This window comes from Erpetoichthys calabaricus, chromosome 3 (genome assembly GCF_900747795.2).
Source record: "Erpetoichthys calabaricus chromosome 3, fErpCal1.3, whole genome shotgun sequence".
NCBI lineage: Eukaryota > Metazoa > Chordata > Cladistia > Polypteriformes > Polypteridae > Erpetoichthys > Erpetoichthys calabaricus.
In genome coordinates, this window is record NC_041396.2 from 52013033 (window position 1) to 52033980 (window position 20948).

General features: G+C 38.1%; 1 protein-coding gene across 1 annotated transcript in view; it reads right to left on the bottom strand.

Moving 5' to 3' along the window:
- Positions 1-12714, bottom strand: part of ptchd4 (patched domain containing 4) — a 74718-nt gene extending 62004 nt beyond the window's left edge. The window contains exon 1 of the mRNA XM_028799110.2: positions 11633-12714. Within this exon, the coding sequence (XP_028654943.2) occupies positions 11633-12232 (600 nt within the window). The 5' untranslated portion in view covers positions 12233-12714. The remainder of the gene's footprint in view (positions 1-11632) is intronic.
- Between the last annotated feature and the right edge of the window lie 8234 nt (positions 12715-20948).

Below are 20948 nucleotides of genomic sequence, written 5' to 3' on the forward strand. Positions count from 1 at the left end.
AGAAACTGACTGAATAAATGATTAATGCATATATTTCCTGCTATATTATATGTAATCATGTTTTTTCACCAAGTGATTACATCTAGAAAGTGTACAGGAAAGGCTAACAGAATGTTAGTATCTCGGTGTGCACAGTACACGTCAAATGCACTATTCTGGAATCATCTGGAGTATTATTTACAGTTGTGGTGTCCATATTACAACAATTTCATAGCAGTGCTAGAGAAAGTCTAGAAGAGAGTACCTAGATTGATTCCAGGACTAGAAGATATAAGGAAAAATCAAAGCAGTCAATCCTTTTCAATTTAAGCAAACAAACACTTAGAGGTAACATGCCTGATGTTTTTAAAATTCTAAAAGGAATTAGTACAGTGGATTGAGGGTGTTACTTTAAGATGAGTTCAACGGGAACTGGGGGACATAGTTGGAAAATATGTTATGGGGGAATCTCACAGAAACATTAGAAAGTTATTCTTCACACAGACAACCACAGGCACTTAGAATAAATTGCCAAACAGTGTAGTAAGGAGTAGGACATTAGGGACCTTCACACCTCGACTTGATGTTCTTTTGGAGAAATAAGGTAGATTAGATTGCAGAGCTTTGTTGAACTGAATGGCCTGATCTAGTCAAAGATTTTCTACTGTTCTAATGTTACAAAGATGTATGCTGGTAGTGGAAAGATAAAAAATCAAGGCTGATTGAAAGTTTTAATAGCTATAGGCTGTAAAAGGTAAAAACACTTGCATACAAAATAGTCAATTTGAATAAAAAGAACAGGGGAAGGAGCACTAAACCTCTCTAATTCATATAAAGTATGAGGCTTTAAATTATATTTTACATACATTTACATACAGTTTGGGGAGGCCATGGAGAACGACTTTCGGACGGCTTCGAGGAGATTCTGGTCCACCATCCGGCGTCTCAGGAGGGGGAAGCAGTGCAGTGTCAACACTGTATATGGTGGGGATGGTGCGCTGCTGACCTCGACTCGGGCCGTTGTGGGTCGGTGGGGGGAGTACTTCGAAGACCTCCTCAATCCCATTAACATGCCTTCCAATGAGGAAGCAGAGCCTGGGGACTCAGAGGGGGGCTCCCCCATCTCTGGGGACTGAGGTCACCGAGGTGGTCAAAAAACTCCTTGGTGGCAGGGCCCCGGGGGTGGATGAGATACGCCCGGAGTTCCTCAAGGCTCTGGATGTTGTAGGACTGTCTTGGTTGACACGCCTCTGCAACATCGCGATGGACATCAGGGACAGTGCCTCTGGATTGGCAGACCGGGGTGGTGATCCCCCTCTTTAAGAAGGGGGATCGGAGGGTGTGTTCCAACTACAGAGGGATCACACTCCTCAGCCTCCCTGGAAAAGTCTATTCAGGGGTCCTGGAGAGGAGGGTCCGTCGGATAGTCGAGCCTCGGATTCAGGAGGAACAGTGTGGTTTTCGTCCTGGTCGCGGAACAGTGGACCAGCTCTATACCCTTAGCAGGGTCCTGGAGGGTGCATGGGAGTTTGCCCCAACCAGTCTACATGTGTTTTGTGGACTTGGAAAAGGCATTCGACCGTGTCCCTCAGGGAATCCTGTGGGGGGTACTCCGAGAGTATGGGGTACCGGCCCCCCTGATAAGGGCTGTTCGGTCCCTGTACGATCGGTGCCAGAGCTTGGTCCGCATTGCCGGCAGTAAGTCGAACCCGTTTCCAGTGAGAGTTGGACTCCGCCAGGGCTGCCCTTTGTCACCGATTCTGTTCATAACTTTTATGGACAGAATTTCTAGGCGCAGCCAGGGCGTTGAGGGGGTCCGGTTTGGTGGGCTCAGGATTGGGTCACTGCTTTTTGCAGATGATGTTGTCCTGTTTGCTTCATCAGGCCGTGATCTTCAGCTCTCTCTGGATCGGTTCGCAGCTGAGTGTGAAGCGGCTGGGATGAGCATCAGCACCTCCAAATCCGAGCCCATGGTCCTCAGCCGGAAAAGGGTGGAGTGCCCTCTCAGGGTTGGGAGCGAGATCCTGCCCCAAGTGGAGGAGTTCAAGTATCTCGGGATCTTGTTCACGAGTGAGGGAAGAATGGAGCGTGAGATCGACAGGCGGATCGGTGCGGCATCCGCAGTAATGCGGGCGCTGCATCGGTCTGTCGTGGTTGAAAAAGGAGCTGAGCCGCAAGGCTCAGCTCTCAATTTACCAGTCAATCTATGTTCCTACCCTCACCTATGGTCATGAACTATGGGTAGTGACCGAAAGAACGAGATCGCGAATACAAGTGGGCTGAAATGAGTTTCCTCCGCAGGGGTGTCTGGGCTTTCCCTTAAAGATAAGGTGAGAAGCTCAGTCATCCAGGAGGGGCTCAGAGTAGAGCCGCTGCTCCTCCGCATCGAGAGGAGTCAGATGAGGTGGCTTGGGCATCTGATCAGGATGCCTCCTGGACGCCCTCCCTGGTGAGGTGTTCCGGGCACGTCCAACCGGGAGGAGGCCCCAGGGAAGACCCAGGACACGTTGGAGGGACTATGTCTCTCGACTGGCCTGGGAACGCCTTGGGATTCTCCCGGAAGAGCTAGAAGAAGTGGCCGGGGAGAGGGAAGTCTGGGCATCTCTGCTCAAGCTGCTGCCCCCGCGACCCGACCTCGGATAAGCGGGAGACAATGATGGATGGATGGATGGATGGATGGATGGATACATTATATTTTAACTATTTATATTTTTTAATTCACATATTGTTTTTTCATACCAATAAAATGTGGATGTCACCTAAATTGTACTATGTTTAGGCGGAAATGTGTGAATTTCTTTCTAGTTTCCCACCTGTACTTACTGTATATTCAGGCTCTGAGTAAATTATATCCACTTTTTAAAAGAATGTCTGTTTGGACTCTTGATAAACAAGACACATCAGAAAAGAAAATAGCATTAAATGATTAATATGATTTCAAAACAACATTAACCTGAAAGCAGACTCAGTTCAGTCTACACCGTACAACAGAATGTGAACCTCTGTATCTCTACACCTGCTTCAGATTGAAGGTTTCGCTGGTACTGTATATGACAACACACACAGGCACCATTGCACACAGCTAAGGTTTACAACCCTCTTACTTCCTGAGCAGGAGCACATCTGCAGTTTTTGATAAAAGTAATTATTGAGACATATTGAGATATATTAAGATAAATTTAATTATCTAAAGTATATAGACCTACGTATACAGTATTCACATTGCATTGGCTTCTATTTTTTCCCTTAAATTTTGGTGAGTACTTTACTGGCCTATTAAGCTATGTCAATCAAACTTGCCAGTTGATTTTTGTGCTTAACATGCTATTGTTTGCTATCATTTAGCTTTTTATCTCATCCGGGTGCTGTCCTGTTTCACCCTGTCCACTTGTGCCTTCCATATTGCCTATGATGGTGTGTAATGTACTCATGTCAGCCTATAAAAGGTTGAACTGTCACATTGTAAAGATGCTTTAGTTAACACGGCTCATTTCTATGCTAATTTTATGTTTTTAGATGTGTCTTTGGTTTTCTGGCATTTTAACTTCCTTACACATTATATTGACTTGAATTTTTTTAATTCCCATTTTGCCATTGCTTTTGTTCTGTCCTCTTCTTCTTTTTAGGTCATTCTACAATCCAAACCTCCAATTAGAGACAAAAACTTAAGAATATTCACCAGGTTGAAGGCTCAATTGAAGTAAAAAATTAGTTGCACTGTTGAAGCGTGCTTCTCTTTTCGTATGTACACTCAGTTGTATTTAACTGAGAACATCAAGGCTACCAGGAGAATATCAGTTATCAGTAAAAATGCTATACAAGATACATTTATATGTACTGTATATCCATCCATCAGTTCTTATGTGTTTATTCAGTGTGTACTTATTGGTTATGACAATCAGCTAATTATCCAAATGTATACATCCTACTCTAATTTGTAGTAACTACTGACCTAATAATCAATACAGTGCTGGTGCCCGCTGTTTTATAGCTGTCAGTACTTAAAGAGAAATGCACTATACTATGCACAAGGACACTTTAATAAGGCAATCAAATAATTTAATCACAAACCAACAATGAGTTTTAGATGCAGGCTACCCTCAATAGCTGCTGAAGTAAGCACCATGTTTGCCAAGAAAATCCATTCCACTATTTCCTAAACTCTTATCTTCTAAGACAGGGTTGTAAGGAGCCAGTACTGATTCCAGCTGCATCCGTCACACAGCAAAACCAATCACAGGCAGACATTAATTCATAGTATGACACAGCTATGTAGCTACCTACCCATGCAAACACAACTTAGAAATATGTCATGCATGTCTTTGGGATTTGGGAGAAAGCCCTTGCACCCAGGAAAAACTCAAGTGGACACAAAGAAGACTTCCAGACTTCACAGAAAATGGCTTGGGAACTGAACTTTGGTCACTGAAGGGACTGAGGCAACAGTGCTAATGACTGCACCACCATTATCTCCTGCTAAAGAAAGTGACAATCAATTTTCAATAACTATATGACTATAGCTTGTAGCAGAGCAGGATAGTTCATTATATGGATGGGAAGCCACTGTGATGATACAAGCAGATTAGCTGGCAGGGAAAGGAAATAAATTTGTACCCAGCCGGTATATTTTAATAGATGGACAGAGAAAAGCAGAGGGTCGGGAGTGGTTCCATCCCCAAACACTAGGTGGCAGTGGTCCTTGTATGGTAACGCAACCGGGACACCCACAGGGGGTGCTTGGGATTTGGAGTTCGGTTGTGCAGCCCTCTTGGGGTCCCTGGGGATTGATAGATGGTCCTGTTGTGGGAGGACCTCCCTATGGCCTGGATGTGATTCAGCGAGGATACAGCCAGAAGAATTCTCAGGTCCAACTTAAAAGGAGACTGCTGCCTCACTTCATTTGAGTCAGAGTTGGGAATCAGCAGGCAAGGATGAAGAATTGTGTACTTTGTATTGTTGTATAGCTGATTACTGGAGAGAGGATTGTGAGAAGTGAGTTGAGAGAAAACGAATTCCTTTCTTTTATCCTGATAATATGTGCTGTATTGCTGTGTCTTGGGGTTGGGGCTCAGTGATACCCCCTTGTGGTCACAAGCTATACTGAAATGTAAACATTAAACAACTAATACAGCATAAAATTTGAACTTTCATTCTTTTCATACCAATTCATTTAGCCTGTTAATTTTTCTATTGGTGAAACTGATTAATAAGATTACTCATTTGTGGACAGAGAAATAACTAAAGGACTACAGATTTTCAGATTTATTAGGGGAAAGCAGTGCTGTGTAGAATATGTTGTGGTTTCTAGATAAACTTGGATTGTACTGAAATCATCTTTTTCTTCTTTTTCATTTTGTGTGTTTGCAGCAGGCGCATTACATGCATCATCCAAACATTGATTTTGTGCATAAATATCTAAACAATATAAAACTACAAGAAACATTTAAAAATTCTTACAGTCCTTTCTAAATAAATGGAGACCACTACCAGAACACATAACTTATTTATTGGTGCATTGTTTGGCTGCTTCACATGACTAACTGCAGAACTGAGATGAAATGGTTTTATCCATTCTGTTGCTTTGTATTTAAATGGTCTCCCTTTGAAACAAGTGAACAGCCCAACATTTTAAATCCCACACAGCAACTGTATGTAAACGTTGTGCACTGTGTGAAAATGTCATCATGTATACAAGTAAAATGTGAAAGAATACTATTTTACTTGTAGTTTCTATTTAAAATAGAATTAGAATGCAGAACTTAAGAAACATTTCAGCAGCTTTTAATAAATGTATAAAGAAAATGAAGCATGATGGCTGCATAATAGTCTGATAATAATGCAAATCATGCAGCAAGGGGAGAATATCGCTGATACGGCAAATATGGTGTGCGTCTCTTCACATAAGCGCAAGGGCTTGTGCAATATGCTGTGCTGTCTTCATGCATTGTTCTCATTGGATAATTTAGTTTTTTGCCTCCACTGTACTTCCAATTTCCTTTTTAAAGCATCATTAAGAATTTGCTAAAACATCTTTCTCAAAGTTTTACTATTGTTCACTTTTCACAAATTTCAAAAAAGTGTGTATCTATAGGTATGCAGGTTTACAGAAAGTTAAAAAAATGTGTTTCTCCTCCAGTAACTAGCTAATCAACTGAAGCATGTTGAGAAGCATATAATAGGCCTAACAATATTGTAATTTATGTGCTGTTTCTCCAAGAGACAGATGGCAAATCAATGTTGCTTTCCACAGGATTGATTTTTTTTTCTTTTCATTTGCAAAAGTGTTTTTTTTTTATATTAATTTAACTTACAAAAATGCTTTTACCAATTTAGGCCATTTGCGTTAGTTCATTTTATTAAACATCTAAATATATGAATTAAAAAACCCAATAACCTACCACTAGAGAGAATTGGTTGAATAAAACAGTTACTTAGAAGTTAATTATAAAAAATAAGAGCTCTCTACGCAGCCTTATAACATAATTTGAGAAAAATGAAGATGGAGTATCCTCAGGTGTGCTCAAAACTTAAAACAAAAACAATGTGAAACTTGTGTTGTCTTTAATTCTCTAACGGAGTGGCAGGAAGGGGCTAAATAAAGCGAGAACATACTGTAACACAACGCTGAGCTGAATAAAGTAAACTGTAATAATCTACTGGCATGTATAATGCAATTATGGGGTGGCTGTCAAACAATAGGAGGATGTAACCTAATTACTAAAGGACAGAGTTAACACAAAAGTATCTCTGCCTCTTACCTCCACACTTCTTTCTTCACTGCAGCTTGCCAATAAATGTTGGCTCTCGGCTCACCATTTTGATGCTTTATAAATTAAATGTATTACTATCATTGTTATTCAGGAGAATGTGCTAGATTGATTCCTCATCCTCATTCTGATTTCTGTTACCTTTACTGCAGCTTCTCTATAACTTCTTTACATTTGCAAGATTGCTTGTTCAATACTCTTTACTGGCTTTCTGCATAACTTCAGCAAGTGATTTAACAGCATGCCAAGTGTATGATTGTACATTCTTATAAACTGCATTCACTGAAGGAGTAAAGTGGTTTTAATTGTGTTCACCATAAACAAAATACACCAGACTGCACATCAACAACACCTGTAATAATAAGAAGAATAACAAAAGAACTGGAGCTTTCCTCTAAAAGAGCAGCATTCCATACATGATAAACCCTGTGCCACTGCACTTCACATTTGCACTGCCACTGTACACAGAACTAAAGACACTGAGGACTTGACCCAAGATGCTGAGTAAACTGATCACAGCAATGCAGCAAGTCTGTGGTGGGGACTCAATCTTTAAACATATTGTTATCATACGAACATTTAACCACAAGGCCACACGATTGATTCTGCCTTACACCCTGCAGCTAACAAAACATAACCTTCCATAATTAAAGTTTTAGTCCTGCTGGTTTGAAAGCCTCCCCTGGTTCTGCTTTCATAACATATTTATACAATGTATTTTTTTTTTGTTTTCATTGTTCATATCAGCCTTTCTTGCGCTAAGAGAGCGCACTCTACACTTTGTATGCACACACACACACACTCACACCCACACACATATATATATATATACAGTATATTTACATTCTCTGTCTTTTTCTTATCTCTCAGGTGTGTGATTAACTGCTGTGTGTATGTCGACTATGTAACTTATAATTGGAGAGTCACCAAAACCGCAGTCAAATTCCTTGTATGCATGCATACTTGGCCAACTAATCTCATTCTGATTCTGATATGCACCCTTGCGCAGTTTTGGCATGCTGCATTTTCTGTAAACACTTGAGAATTTAACAAATATTAAAGTCACGATGATAGCGCAGCAGTTATTGCACATTTGTACTCCAACCCAGCTCATACAATGTCTGTATGGAATTTCGCATGCTCTTCCAGTTTCTTAGAGTGTTCTCTCCAGGTCCTATGGCCTCATGGGTGTGAGATCACAAGTTCTACAAAGTCCTGGCTCATTGTTCAGAACCCATTCCAGCCCTGCACCCCATGCTGCTGGGCTGTGCTGTGGTACGCTTGGCCCTTACTGGATTAAGTGTGTTCACAAATGATAAAAATGAATGAATCAATGGAATTACAATTAATGTATCAATATGCTGCCTATGCTACTTTCATCCAGACTCTACTAATAATTTCATTATATACAAAATATAACATAACATGAAAATAATTATTATATTGTTACTTTCTTTTCAGTAAATTTTGATTTATTAGAAGAATTCCAGTTAAAATGATAAAATGTAAAAATAGATTTTGGAATTTCTAAACATACAGGTTTATACATTTATAAAGGTTTAGAGGACCATTGTTTAGCAAGTAACTCTATGTTTTAATAAAGCCTAAAAATATGTAAGGAATGAAATAACCTATTTGCCAAATGTAACAATTACAATGAAATTCTCATTTGGTTTGTTTTTTCATTAATAACACAATCAGAATATTAAAAAATAATAAGCAATATAAATAGAGTATTGAACAGAAACACAAAGTGTGTACAAATGTGCAAAATCAAGTTTAAACAAACTGCTATCTGACAGTCACAGTGTTAAAGGATAGTATTCAAACAAGAAGTCATACATAAAATATATGCTACAGTGCACAATAAAACTACTTGTCATGTGTTTTAATAATTCAGTTGGAATGAAAATGTCCTCAATGCCCCTCTAGTGAAGTAAGCTTGGAGTCGGATTTAGAGACATTGCTCTGATTGCTTTGCTCCTGCTGTTTTTTTTTCTGGTGCTGTTTTGTGGTCCATTATTTAAATAAGTTTTAATTCCGGTTGTGTACATTAAGCATCTACAATAACTGTGTCTTGAACCTGTGACCACATATAGAGAACATGTCTGGAGGAGAGTTTATGTCCTAAAATTTGATAACAAATTGAACAGAAAAGATATGAAAAGGAAAAGAATAATAAAAAGACACAGATTTTGCAGATGAAGAAAGGATATGAAAGTGATGGAAGAAACTCATTGGCTACATGCAGAGCTGTAAACAACGTATGTCACGATACTTCAGATTAATGTCCTTCTTGGGTAGAATGCAATGAATACTTAGAAAAAGAAATATTTGGATGTCACTTCATAGCTGTAAAGAATAATACCAAACAGACGTTATCTGGGAATGTATTGGGATTCAAATAATTCAAGGTTATTTGTTACTCATGGGGATACTATAAACTAAACTGAGGAGGGGTCTCTTCAGAGTTTAAATCTACATTTGTCACTTTAGGTTGTGCTTAATATCAAGCCAAAAAAGGTTGAAATATATATTTCTTTACTAAAAACACTTCCTAAAGTTATTCCAATTAAATAAATGATGATTATTTGCCAACTGTTAATACCTCCCATTCTCCAGAAGAATTATATACACACTATATATTAATTATTATTAGTTAATACAGGCTAAAATTTACTACAGTATTTCACAGATTATTAACCATTTCATAATGTAACAGACTTTCATTTTTCCTTGTTTTCTTTTCTTCCCAATTATTTTTTTTTTTTTTGTCATTTGCTGGCTTCTAATTACAGATTTTACAAAACACCATTGTGAAATCACATCCATTAATTCTTTAATATATATAAACTTTTAGGAACACCTCCTCATGAGTCACGGATTACAATACACTGCACTAAGTGCTCTTAAGTTTGAACACTACCTTTAAAAGTTAAATATTGGCTCATCATTTTCATTACTTTTCTACAAATCAGCTTTGATTCAATATTTTCTCTATATTCTTAATATAACTTTAATTAAGACAACTTGGAAAAAGGATTATTGTCTTTGATAGAGATGAAAAGTAAATTATAACATCCATTGCTATCCATTTTTGGTAAAAGAAAATTATTGAATAACAATAAAGGCAAATTCATTTTTGTCTTCAAATCACTGTTTATAGGAGAGGAGTCATATTTACTATAATATACTTCATATGAATTACTATTGTTAAGATAATTTTCTCACACAATAATTTCTGGGTAAGGCATACACATTTGTTTGCAGTGTAAGAACAATTCATGCTATGGTGTAAGAACCACACTTATTTCCTCCAAAGACTGAACTCGTAAAGGGTGTACTGGTGGTGCAGTGATTAGTACTGTTTCTCACAGCTGCCCTGACCAGAGTCACTTACTAAACGAAGTCTGTATATTTTACGCATGTCCACTTGCATCTCCTCAGAATATGCTCATTTCTACTCACAACCAAAACATGTTAGGATAACATGGCAAGTCTGAACTGCCTCAGAATGAGTGAACGTACAGTATGTATGTATCCAAGTGTGCCGTGCATCAGGCACGTGTCCCATCTGGGGTTCATTCCTGCTTATCACCCAGTGCTGCTGGGTCAGGCTGCAGCTCGCAAAGACCCTGCAATGGAAAGAATGATTGAATTCTTGAAGAAACGATTCATCTGGAAGCCTAGAATGTCATAAAGTGTTACCATAAATGATATTACATTATAATAATTTGTTTGAATTGTCTTCCAGTTTATTGAGGGTGGTCAATAATTTTTGTAGTATGTACTTTGTCTATACATGTAATCCTGTAGAGTTAATGTGTAAAACAGGAATATTTATTATATTAAGTATACTGAAAATAACTAACATAAACTCCACCCACTAATCAGTTTTTCATCACCATTTTTTAAGAATCAAAGCTTCTTCCTTATACTGGATTCCCATGTATTAAGGGATGCACAAACATTCTTATCCATTGGGTTGAGGGCTTCCATATCATGCAATCCTGAAGCAGTCAAAGTTTTGTATTTCTAACTTCGCCTTTATTATTCAGCATGGAGTAAACTTTCACCTGATATTATTCTCTCGCTGCGGCAGCCGTTCGGTGTCTCCTAAATGTCATAATTAGTCTCCAAGCTCCTGCTAAGGTAGGCTACATTAATACACAGCCTCACACAGTCATAACATTTAGAAAGGAACTGTAGTTGTGAGCGTGTGTTTATAGACAAGAAAGGCAAATCGACAACAAATTAGAAGTACGTATTTACCTTTGTGCTTATTATAAGTGCATATCCAATATTGGAAATTTTGAATTTAGGCGGCAAAAAGTTAGAATTAGAGAAGACTTGGAAGTCAGATCGCAAGGGAAATTTTTCGCCGTCACCTCATCAAAAGCAGAAGCAATATTAAAGTAAAAACACTTTGAAGTTCTATGTTGTTCGTACTTCACTGCGAATTAGTGAGGGCTCACTGTTAACATTAATGGTAAGTTTTAAACTTTATTTCCTGCCGCATAACGTTTTGAAAAGTTACTAGTGGGAATTTAGATTCGATGTAATACTATTTTTGAAACAGAAACGATAACATTCACATTACATTACTTGATGTCAAATAAAAATTCATGTGTGTGTATATATATATATGGATAATGCAATGGATATATGTATACACACACATGAATATATATATACACATACACATACATATATAATCTCTTAAAGGTAATTGTTTTAAATTGGTGGTGCAGTACTGCCCCGGAGCAGCGGGACTTTACGCACCCCTCAGCTAAGACTTCCCCGTATCTCTCGTGCTTGATTTGCCATGCAAACGCCGGACACGTATCACTAACCGGGCAATCCCCAGTACCAGCAGCCGCTCTTACCTTTAGCCTGGTGTCTGGATAGCTTACTTGAACCCTGGAAGGTGTACTGTTGGAGACCGCAGCCTGCCGGAGGTCCTCGAAGATCGAGATAATATCATCTAAAAGGCATTTCTTGTCCCGATTTCTCATGACACACAGATGAGCGAAAGTGTAATTAAACCCTCTGTAATTAACTTTCAATTCCAGCACCGATTTGTGGACCTGCAGCACTTCGTCAGCCAGCTCCAAAATGTTTTCCCCGGATTTCGAGAGTAGAATCAGCCTGCCATATCTGCCGGGGGTATGCAGGTCCGAATAGAGCTTGTTTTTGGACTGGTCGAGAGGGAACAGACTGTTCGCGAGGTTTCTTTCGATTTTAGCCAGGCTGTGGGTCGGAGCTACTAAAACCTCGAGGTCTGTTTCGGGCTTAAACCTGCTCAAGACGGTGGATCCGAAAATAATGGTGAGAACTGCGGGGACAGTGAGGAAAAACACGGGATGCCTGCTGACAAATAAGCCCAGCCAGTAAAAGGAAGATTTGAGCCCTCTGTGAATGACTTGCCGCAGCATCCTCCTCCAGATCCAGCTTGCAGATGCCCCTTTTCTTCCTATGAAGCACATGTGACATGTGGTTCCTTTGCCCCGCTCTCTGTCAATCCCTTTTACAATACACTACTGCTTTAAAACACTGCAGCAATTTGCAACAAGACAGCCAGATATTGATCACTCGTGGCTTTTTCTTTCCTCGTAAGACATCCCTCCCCCTTTTTTTAACCATTGATCTGTGATATAGTATTTGTATTGTTTCTGCTGCAATGACAAAAAAGAAAACGAGAAAAGAGAACCTTGCTTTGGTCTACGATGTGCATGTGTAGGTCTCCTTACTGTACTACCCGGTGTCGCTTGATATATGCACATAACTGTTAGCACGTCCGGCGTTTTCAACTGCGAGACTGAAGAAAATGATGATAGAATATTTTTAGAATATTATTTCATATTGTCAGGTATCCGATGGACGTAGAGCTTGTTCTTTCATCAGGTGAAAAAAACAGTGAATCTGCTGCAAAGGTGAAGGACAGAGAGAGTACCGCTAACGTAAAAAACCCTTTATCGTGCTTGATATGCTTTCCTCTACAGTTAATAAACGCCGATTTGAAAAGCTCTTAAAGATACAGCTGCTCTACTTTTTCCACCCAATGTACACTTTTCTAAAGGCGATGTCAGATAGTTTTTTCCCATACCAACAGTGTCTATATTTTAAAAATGTCTATTTATTATTGCGATTTCCAATAATTAGGTCCAAGCTGTGAAAACTTTCACTTTTTCAGTCTATTTGATCGTATTTTTCCGCGGTGTCCCAAAAATATTAGTAAATTAATCAGCTGGGACATTTCATGAGAATGAAATACATTTTTGATGTGGTTTGACTAAACGCATTTATTTATTTATAAAGAAACTAACAGAAAAAAGCAAACTAATAGCCATGATTGAATAAAGAAAGTAGTTGTTGCATCTTTTACATCCATTAGATAGATAGATAGATAGATAGATAGATAGATAGATAGATAGATAGATAGATAGATAGATAGATAGATAGATAGATAGATAGATAGATAGATAGATAGATAGATAGATACTTTATTAATCCCAAGGGGAATTCACAACAATTATCCATTGCATTATCCAACCTGTATAAATTGGTTCGGAGCTGTAGGGGCACAGTCCATCAGTAACACTCACTCACACTGGGCTAATTTACAGTAACTTCTAAAATGAACCTCACTCACTCTTCTTTGGGATGTGGGAGGTAAACTATCAAGGAAACTGAACATAAGAACACAAGGAGAACATGTAAACCCTGCACTGGTATTTACTCAGCTGGTATCCAAACCCAGATGTCTGGAGCTGTCAGACAGTTGTGTAACCACCAAATCATTGTAATGTCTTTTAATATACTTTATTACATTCCTTTTAACATATACTTAAAAACAGAGATGTCAGAGTGGTTCTTCAGAACAGTACCATAGGGACAAAAGTCCCATCAACATGAAGGTTCCAGGAAGAACATTTATTCATTTAGATTTGTAGCAGGCTCCACACAGTAAATAACCATTAATAGATGGTAAATGATTTGGTAAACACCAGTGGCTCGTGTTTTTAAAAAGGCACATGCTGCATACAATAACAAATGCCAAGCACAGGTTTTCTTAATCTGTTAGTGTCTTGCTAGGTAGCCTACCATATATTAAAGATTTTGCTTTTTTCTCCTTTCTACATATTAGGAGGTTTTCCAAAGCACAAAGAACCAACTTCATATTTAAAGAACTGTTCCCAGAAAGAAATGGTGCTTGGTCAACCAATGGTTCTATGAGGAACCACACAATCCAGAAAAGATCAATAAAATAAAATTAAACAACCCTTATTTTTAAGAGTGTACAGTCAGATATACATGTTAAGAAGCATCCTAACTGAACTTTGCAAATGTACTTGAAAAACTGATCACAGTGTTGGACTGAAAACCAAAAAACGGTCTGGGCATTTACAAAAGCCTGTACCATTATTTCCAGATGATGCAAACACAGCAAATAATACAGTAATAATAATTATACATTTTCCCATTTTCCTCGCCAACTCACACAAATAATAAAATGTTATTACACGTTAGCTAAAAAAAATAGCCAACTGTAAGTAAACATCATCCTTTAAACATTTCAAGCAAAATGTAAAACTATTGTTTTACTTTAGTCCTCGCTCATTTAAAATAAAATAAAAAATATTTTTAGCCCTACCGTATACTTGTGTCTTTACATAATATGCAGTGAATTCAGAAAGTAATCACCCACCTTCACTTTTTTCACGTTTTGCTATGTTGCAGCCTTCCGGTAAAATCATTTAACTTCATTTTTTTCCATATCAAGCAGCATTCAATACCTCCAAATAACAAAGAGAAAACAAGATTTTATAAATTCAGCAAATTTATGATAAAAACTGAAATATCACATTGACACAAGTATCCAGACCCACTGCTATGACACTTGAAATTTGCCTTAGATGCACCCCATTCTATTGATCGTCACTGAGCAGTTTCTACACCTTGTTTGGAGTCCATCTATGGTCAATTCCATTGATTGGACATGATCAGGAAAGGCAGACTCCTGTCTATAGAAAGTCCCAAAGTTGACAATAGGTTTCAGAGCAAAAATCTGGCCACGATGTTGAAGTAAATGCCTGTCTAGGTAAGGCTACAAAAACTTTCTGAAGAAGTGAAGTTTACCAAGAGCTCAGTTGACTTTGTAATTCTTAAATGGAATATGTTTGGAACAACCATGTTTTCTCTAGAGCTGGCTAAACTGAGCAATTAGTAGAAGAAAGGTCTTGGTAAGAGAGGTGACCAAGAACACCATGGACACTCTGGCTGAACTCCAGAGAAGTTGTGTGGAGACCGTGGAAAATTCCAGAGAGACAACCATCGCTGCCAACACTCCACTGATATAGGCTTAATGACAGACTGGCCAGAAAGAGCGAACTCATCAGTAAAAGACACATGGAAGCCCTCTTGGAGTTTGCAAAGAGGCGCTTAAATGACTCTCAGACTGTGAGAAATAAGATTCTCTGGTCTGATGAAGCCAAGATTAGAATCATGTCTGTTGGAGACCAGGCCTCACTATGCAATACTATTCCAGCAGTAAAGCATGGTGGTGGCAGAATTGTGCTGTGGGGTTGTTTTTCAGTGGCAGGACCTCGGAGATGAGACAAGGATGAGAGAAAGCCTGCTCCAGAGCACTGTGGACCTCAGACTGGGCCAATGGTTCACCTTCCACCAGAACAATGACCACAAGCACAAAACAGACAACATGGGTATAGTTTAGGATCAAGTTTGTGAATCTTTTTAAATGGCCGAATCATGGCCCAAACTTGAACCCAATCAAACAACTCTGGAGAGACTTGAAAACAGCTGTCCACCAACAGCCTCCATCCAACCTGACAGAGCTTGAGAGGATCTACTGAGAAGAATGGCAGAAAATGCAGGTGTGCTGAGCTTGTCACATCATACCTAAGAAAACTCCAGGCTGTAATCTCTGCTAAAGGTGATTCAACTAAGTGCTGAGTAATGGATCTGAATACTTGTGTCAATGTGACATTTCAGTTTTTTTATTTTTAAAAATGTGTAATAACTTATAAAATGCTGTTTCCCCATTGTCACTCTGGAATATTGAGTATTGTCAGATGAGAGGAAAAAATGAATTTAAATAATTTTAGCACAAAGCAGCAACATAAAATGTGAAAAAGTAAAGGGGTCTAAATATTTTCAAAATACACTGTACACTTTAAATCAAATAAAATGTAGATGTAGTCTGTCTTTCAAGCAGTAAGTTGTATTATTATGAATTCAGTTGAGGAATCCACTTACTCATTTCCGATGTTCTTTTTTCCAGGACAAGGCCTTAGCGAACCACAACACATATTGAAAGCATTGGCCTGGATGGTACACCATATCTTTGGTCACACTGATGCCCACTCACACTGGCTTAGTTAGAGTCACTAATTCATGTAACAGGCAACACTTTTAGACATACAAGAACAGTGGGGTTCTTGAAGAAACCCATCATGAACACAGGAAAACCAAGTGAGACTGAATTGCTGAAAACTGAACTCAGTTCTCTAGAGCTGTGAGGCTCCTTGATGCCCCTCTTGTAGTAACACTATGTAATAATGCTGTTACTGTCTTATTGATAATCATTACAAGTCTGAGAACACCTAAATCCATTCTTTAGCCACTATTACATGAAAATACTCAAGATGTCCCTATGAAATAGTATTTTCTAATTGAAATTTTAACAGTTTTATTGCTGAAAAGCTTCACTCACAAGCCATTTGTCTGACAAGAAGTATCAATAAAACTTGCAGGCAGGCAAACAGTATGAACAGCATCTGTTGGTAAATTATTTTTTGGCAGAACTTACTGTAGACGGCGTAAACAGCAATTCATTTACAGGAAAGTCTATCCAGGCCCAGTACGCATTCTTTGAAATTCAAGAGGAGTATCATGTGCCACCAATAACTTTTAGTGTGGTTTCCAAAGAAATTGCCTCAAATTTATCCTGTGGCATTTCCAAATTTGTTATCTTTAAATGACAAGTTTTCATTGTAACAGTTTGACATCTGAGAAGATGTTTGTTTAATTTATGAAGAGCAAATATGACTTAACAAAGTTCTCAGGGTCCAGATGATGTGCGATGAATGGCTGGTATGTTTTGTTGACTCATCTGCAAGCATTTTGTTAATGTTGTTGTTCACTAAATATCAGAACAGTGAGAACTCTTTCACATTTTACCAAATGTGTATTATGAATAAAGAAGGCTCTGTTGTGCATGAAAAGAGATGCACTTCTGTCATCGACTCATCTACATCCACATAGTTTCAAACAGGAATTTGTAGACAACTATCATACTGAGGACTATACTTTCAACATTCTATTGAGGGGTTATGTCAACACAGCAGAACTGCTGTGGCAAATGGTTGATTGTATGATGGATGAAAAGCAGGGAGGTGTATTTTTGTATACGTGGCTCTTCACAACCCATAACAATCAAAGTAAAATATGCCTAAAATGACAACAATTAAAAGCTAGATTTAAGACATTGATTTGGATCAGGACATGAAACAACTGAAAATTTAGAGCAACAAAAGAGAACAGTTGAAACAAAATTTGCAAGGTCAGTAGTCAAAAAAAGAAAAAAACTCTATTCAGCAAAGCCCAAAACAAATTCAATTTCAAGTTTTAACTGAAATGAAAAATTTTATCCTTCAAATGTTTGGATGCTGAGTTACTACTATAATAGCAGTATGGTGATAGCATAGACCACACCCACATGACCAGCAAAAACTAACAAAATGACACTGACATAATGTTATGAAAATACTGTTAAAATGAAACAGTTTTATAAATGATGCCAAAAAATAGGAAATAATTTCACAACATTAAAGTCCATTTATCAGAGAGTTGAGTTTCTAAGATTGCATAGACACCTGGAGCCACTAGACCAGGGCCACAGTAGGTGCAGGTTTTCATTCTAACCATCTCCTTAATTAGTGATCAGTTTTTGCTGCTAATTAACTTCTTTGCCTTTGTTTTAATTGACATGACTCAGACCCCTTAGTTGTTTCTTTGTCCTTAATTAGCAGCCAAACAATAATGAGACGCAAAACAAGCAGCCACATGACCTGCTAACCTGTGCCCATCACACAATATCTGAAAATAAAGAAGGGTGAAGGTCTTAGTAAAACAGAAAATCAACAGTTTTGGAAATGTCTGCTGTGGCAGAATGAGAGCAGCAACAAGCCATGGAATTAAATGACGGGTTCAATTAACAGCAAGAATCAGCATCTCATTAAGAAACTGGTTGGAGTGAAATTGGTTGGAATTTGAATCCCCAGTTTAATTGATAATCTGTTGGCTCATTTCACGTGTAATTTCTGTTTGGCTGTCATTTAATGAACAAAAGTATCAATTCAGGGGACAGAATCCTTAAAACAGGGCTAAAGAAAAGAAGTTAATTAGCAGTGAAAACTGGTCACTTATTATGAAAAAGGTTAGAATGAAAACCTGCAGCCACTGCGGTCCTCCAGGCCTGGAGTTTGACACCCCTGCACTAGACAGTGTTTCTGAAGGACGAGTCCAGGGATTTCCTAGGCTAGTCCTGATCAGGTGCATTGCCAATATGGGGTCTTGGTAGGCTTGTCTTCCTCCCGACCTTGTGTTGTAGCTTAACTTTCCAATTATTTTTTTTAACAAATGATAACTAACCTATGTTGCATACATGCATTTTAATATATATCTCCTTGTATATACAGTATATATGAACGTAAACAGCAAAATTACTAGTTTGACTTTGTCATTGGACAAGGCAATTTATGCTTTAGAACGTATATATATGGGTGGTCATTTTATGGCATAGAATGTTTAGAAAACAAGATTGCCTTTAATGTTACTGATCACGGTCACTCAAAGCATCTGGCATTAACAGGAGACAATCAAGTAGGAACTTTATTAATTTACTAGTTGTATGAGTAGGTCCTGATGGAAGGAACTGTGAACAAGGCCTGTTAAGCATTAACATTGTCTTCACAAACATCCCTTTTAGGTTTTTATTAATGAATGGAAGCCTAATGGAAAAAAAAAACACACATGACATGTTAGCTAGAGATGCCAGAAGTAAATGGGAGAAACTGAAGTCAGCTAGAACAGTGTCTCAGTTTCTCTGGTGTTGCAATCCCTTTTTCCCTGTATAAGTGTCTTTGTGACCCACTAATGGGATCATCAGAGTGACGTGAGTGATAGAGCAATCCACTTGCAACCCACTTCACAACTCAATACCATTATAAAGAACAGCAACTTGTGACCAGCCTGAGGCAGCCCACAGCTCAAATGTGGGTTGCAACCCAGTGGTTGAGAAACACTGAACTAGAAGAAGGTTGTATGGCATACTACGACCAAAACTTTGGCTGTCAGACTAAATGTCATGCTTGCTGTAAGCTAAACATGGCACATTCTCAAAAAACACCGCCCCCCATGAAGCATGGTAATGGTAGCATCATGCTGTTGGGGATGTTTCCCTGCAGGAGGTCCTAGAAGACTTGCAAGGGTAAAATGTATGCAGCAAATCTTGGTGGAGAACCTGATGCAGTCTGCAAGAAAGATTTGTTTGGGAGAAGATTTGCTTTCAATCAAAACAACAGCCCCAAGCATAAAGAAAAAGCTACACAGGAATGGTTTAAATACAACAATGTTAATGTCCTAGAGTTGCCGAGCCCAGATTGCAGTCTAAATAAGAATTTATGGCCAGACTTGAAAAAGGCTGTTCACTCAGGATTCACATGCATCCCGACAGAACTTAAGTAGTTTTGCTAAGAAGAATGTGGAAAAACTGCAGCATTGAGATGTGTAAAGCTGATAGAGTCCTGACAATAGAAACTTAAAGCTATCATGGCTGCCAAAGATGCAACTACTAAATACAGACTTGAAGGAGGTGAATACTAATGGCAATCAATTATTTTGTGTTTTATATTTGTAATTAATTTAGACTATTTTTCAGGGGTCTGTTTTCATTTTGACATTAAAGAGTCTATTTCTATTGATTACTGTCAAAAAAGCCAAATTAAACCCATTGTGGTTTAATGTTGTTTAATAAAGAAATGTGAAAACTTCCAAGTATGTGAATACTTAATTTTGTTGATGTCTGTCATTAAAATGGACAGATTCTTCTTAGAATAATGTAAAAAAATTCTTATATTAATCCTAAAATATCTGAAGCACTATCAGTTGAGCTACTTGCACATTTTATGTCCATTTTACATGAATCAATAACTTGCTTTAATATCTCCCCAGATTCACAATTCACAATCCATAACCGTAACTAGTGTTTTTTCTTGACTGTTATCTGCAGCTTAACTGAAAAGAGCTTACTGATAATTAGGCAAATTATGCTAGTTTCTATCAAAATATAAAACATATTCTGTTAATAAAGGTATTTAATGACATAATGATCCAGTGCTTCACTGGGACCAAGGTATGAATCCCAGTCACTGCACTGCATGCAGTTTGCAAGTTTTTCTCATCTTTGCATTTCTCCAGATATTCCTGTTCATTCCCACTTCCAACATTCATGACGTTTTGGTAATCAATATTTCTAAAAAAGCTCACAATAGATATACTCATGCTTTATTGGCATCACATCCAGGGCTGGTTCCTGCCTTCTGCCTAGTGTTGCTGAGATAGGCTCTAGCACCCTGCATACTGTATGGAACTACTTTTAAGGCCTCATAAAAGTAAAGTATTAGTGAATGTTGTTTTTAAAAAAAGAGGTCACAACTGATGCCCTGGCTTGAGTAGCATTTTATTTTGTACAGTGCACCCATTTAATATAAGGGGTTTTGTAAAAAAAAATATTTTAAATAAACATTCATATTTTTAGCAAGCATCTTAACAGCAAGTGTAAAGAAATGTAACTTTCATTGAGACTAAAACGAAATAAACAATAAAAGTACAATTTCTTCCTGAAATATAAGGTAAGGTTAAAACAACTCCAGGCATAACAGAGACGGACTTCCCATCCTTCTGAGTTATGTCTGCAGGAAACAGGTTTAGGTTTGCTCTGTTTGAGTATATGTGCCGAGGGGTTACCACATTGGTGGGTAATGATTACATACTACCATCCTGACATAAACTGAAGTATGTCCCTGATTTGGCTGTTTTCAGAAGGACAGCAGAGGGACATGTAACTTATAACAAAAGAAAATTATGTAAGTCATTCTGAAATTGTTAAATACTTTTAAC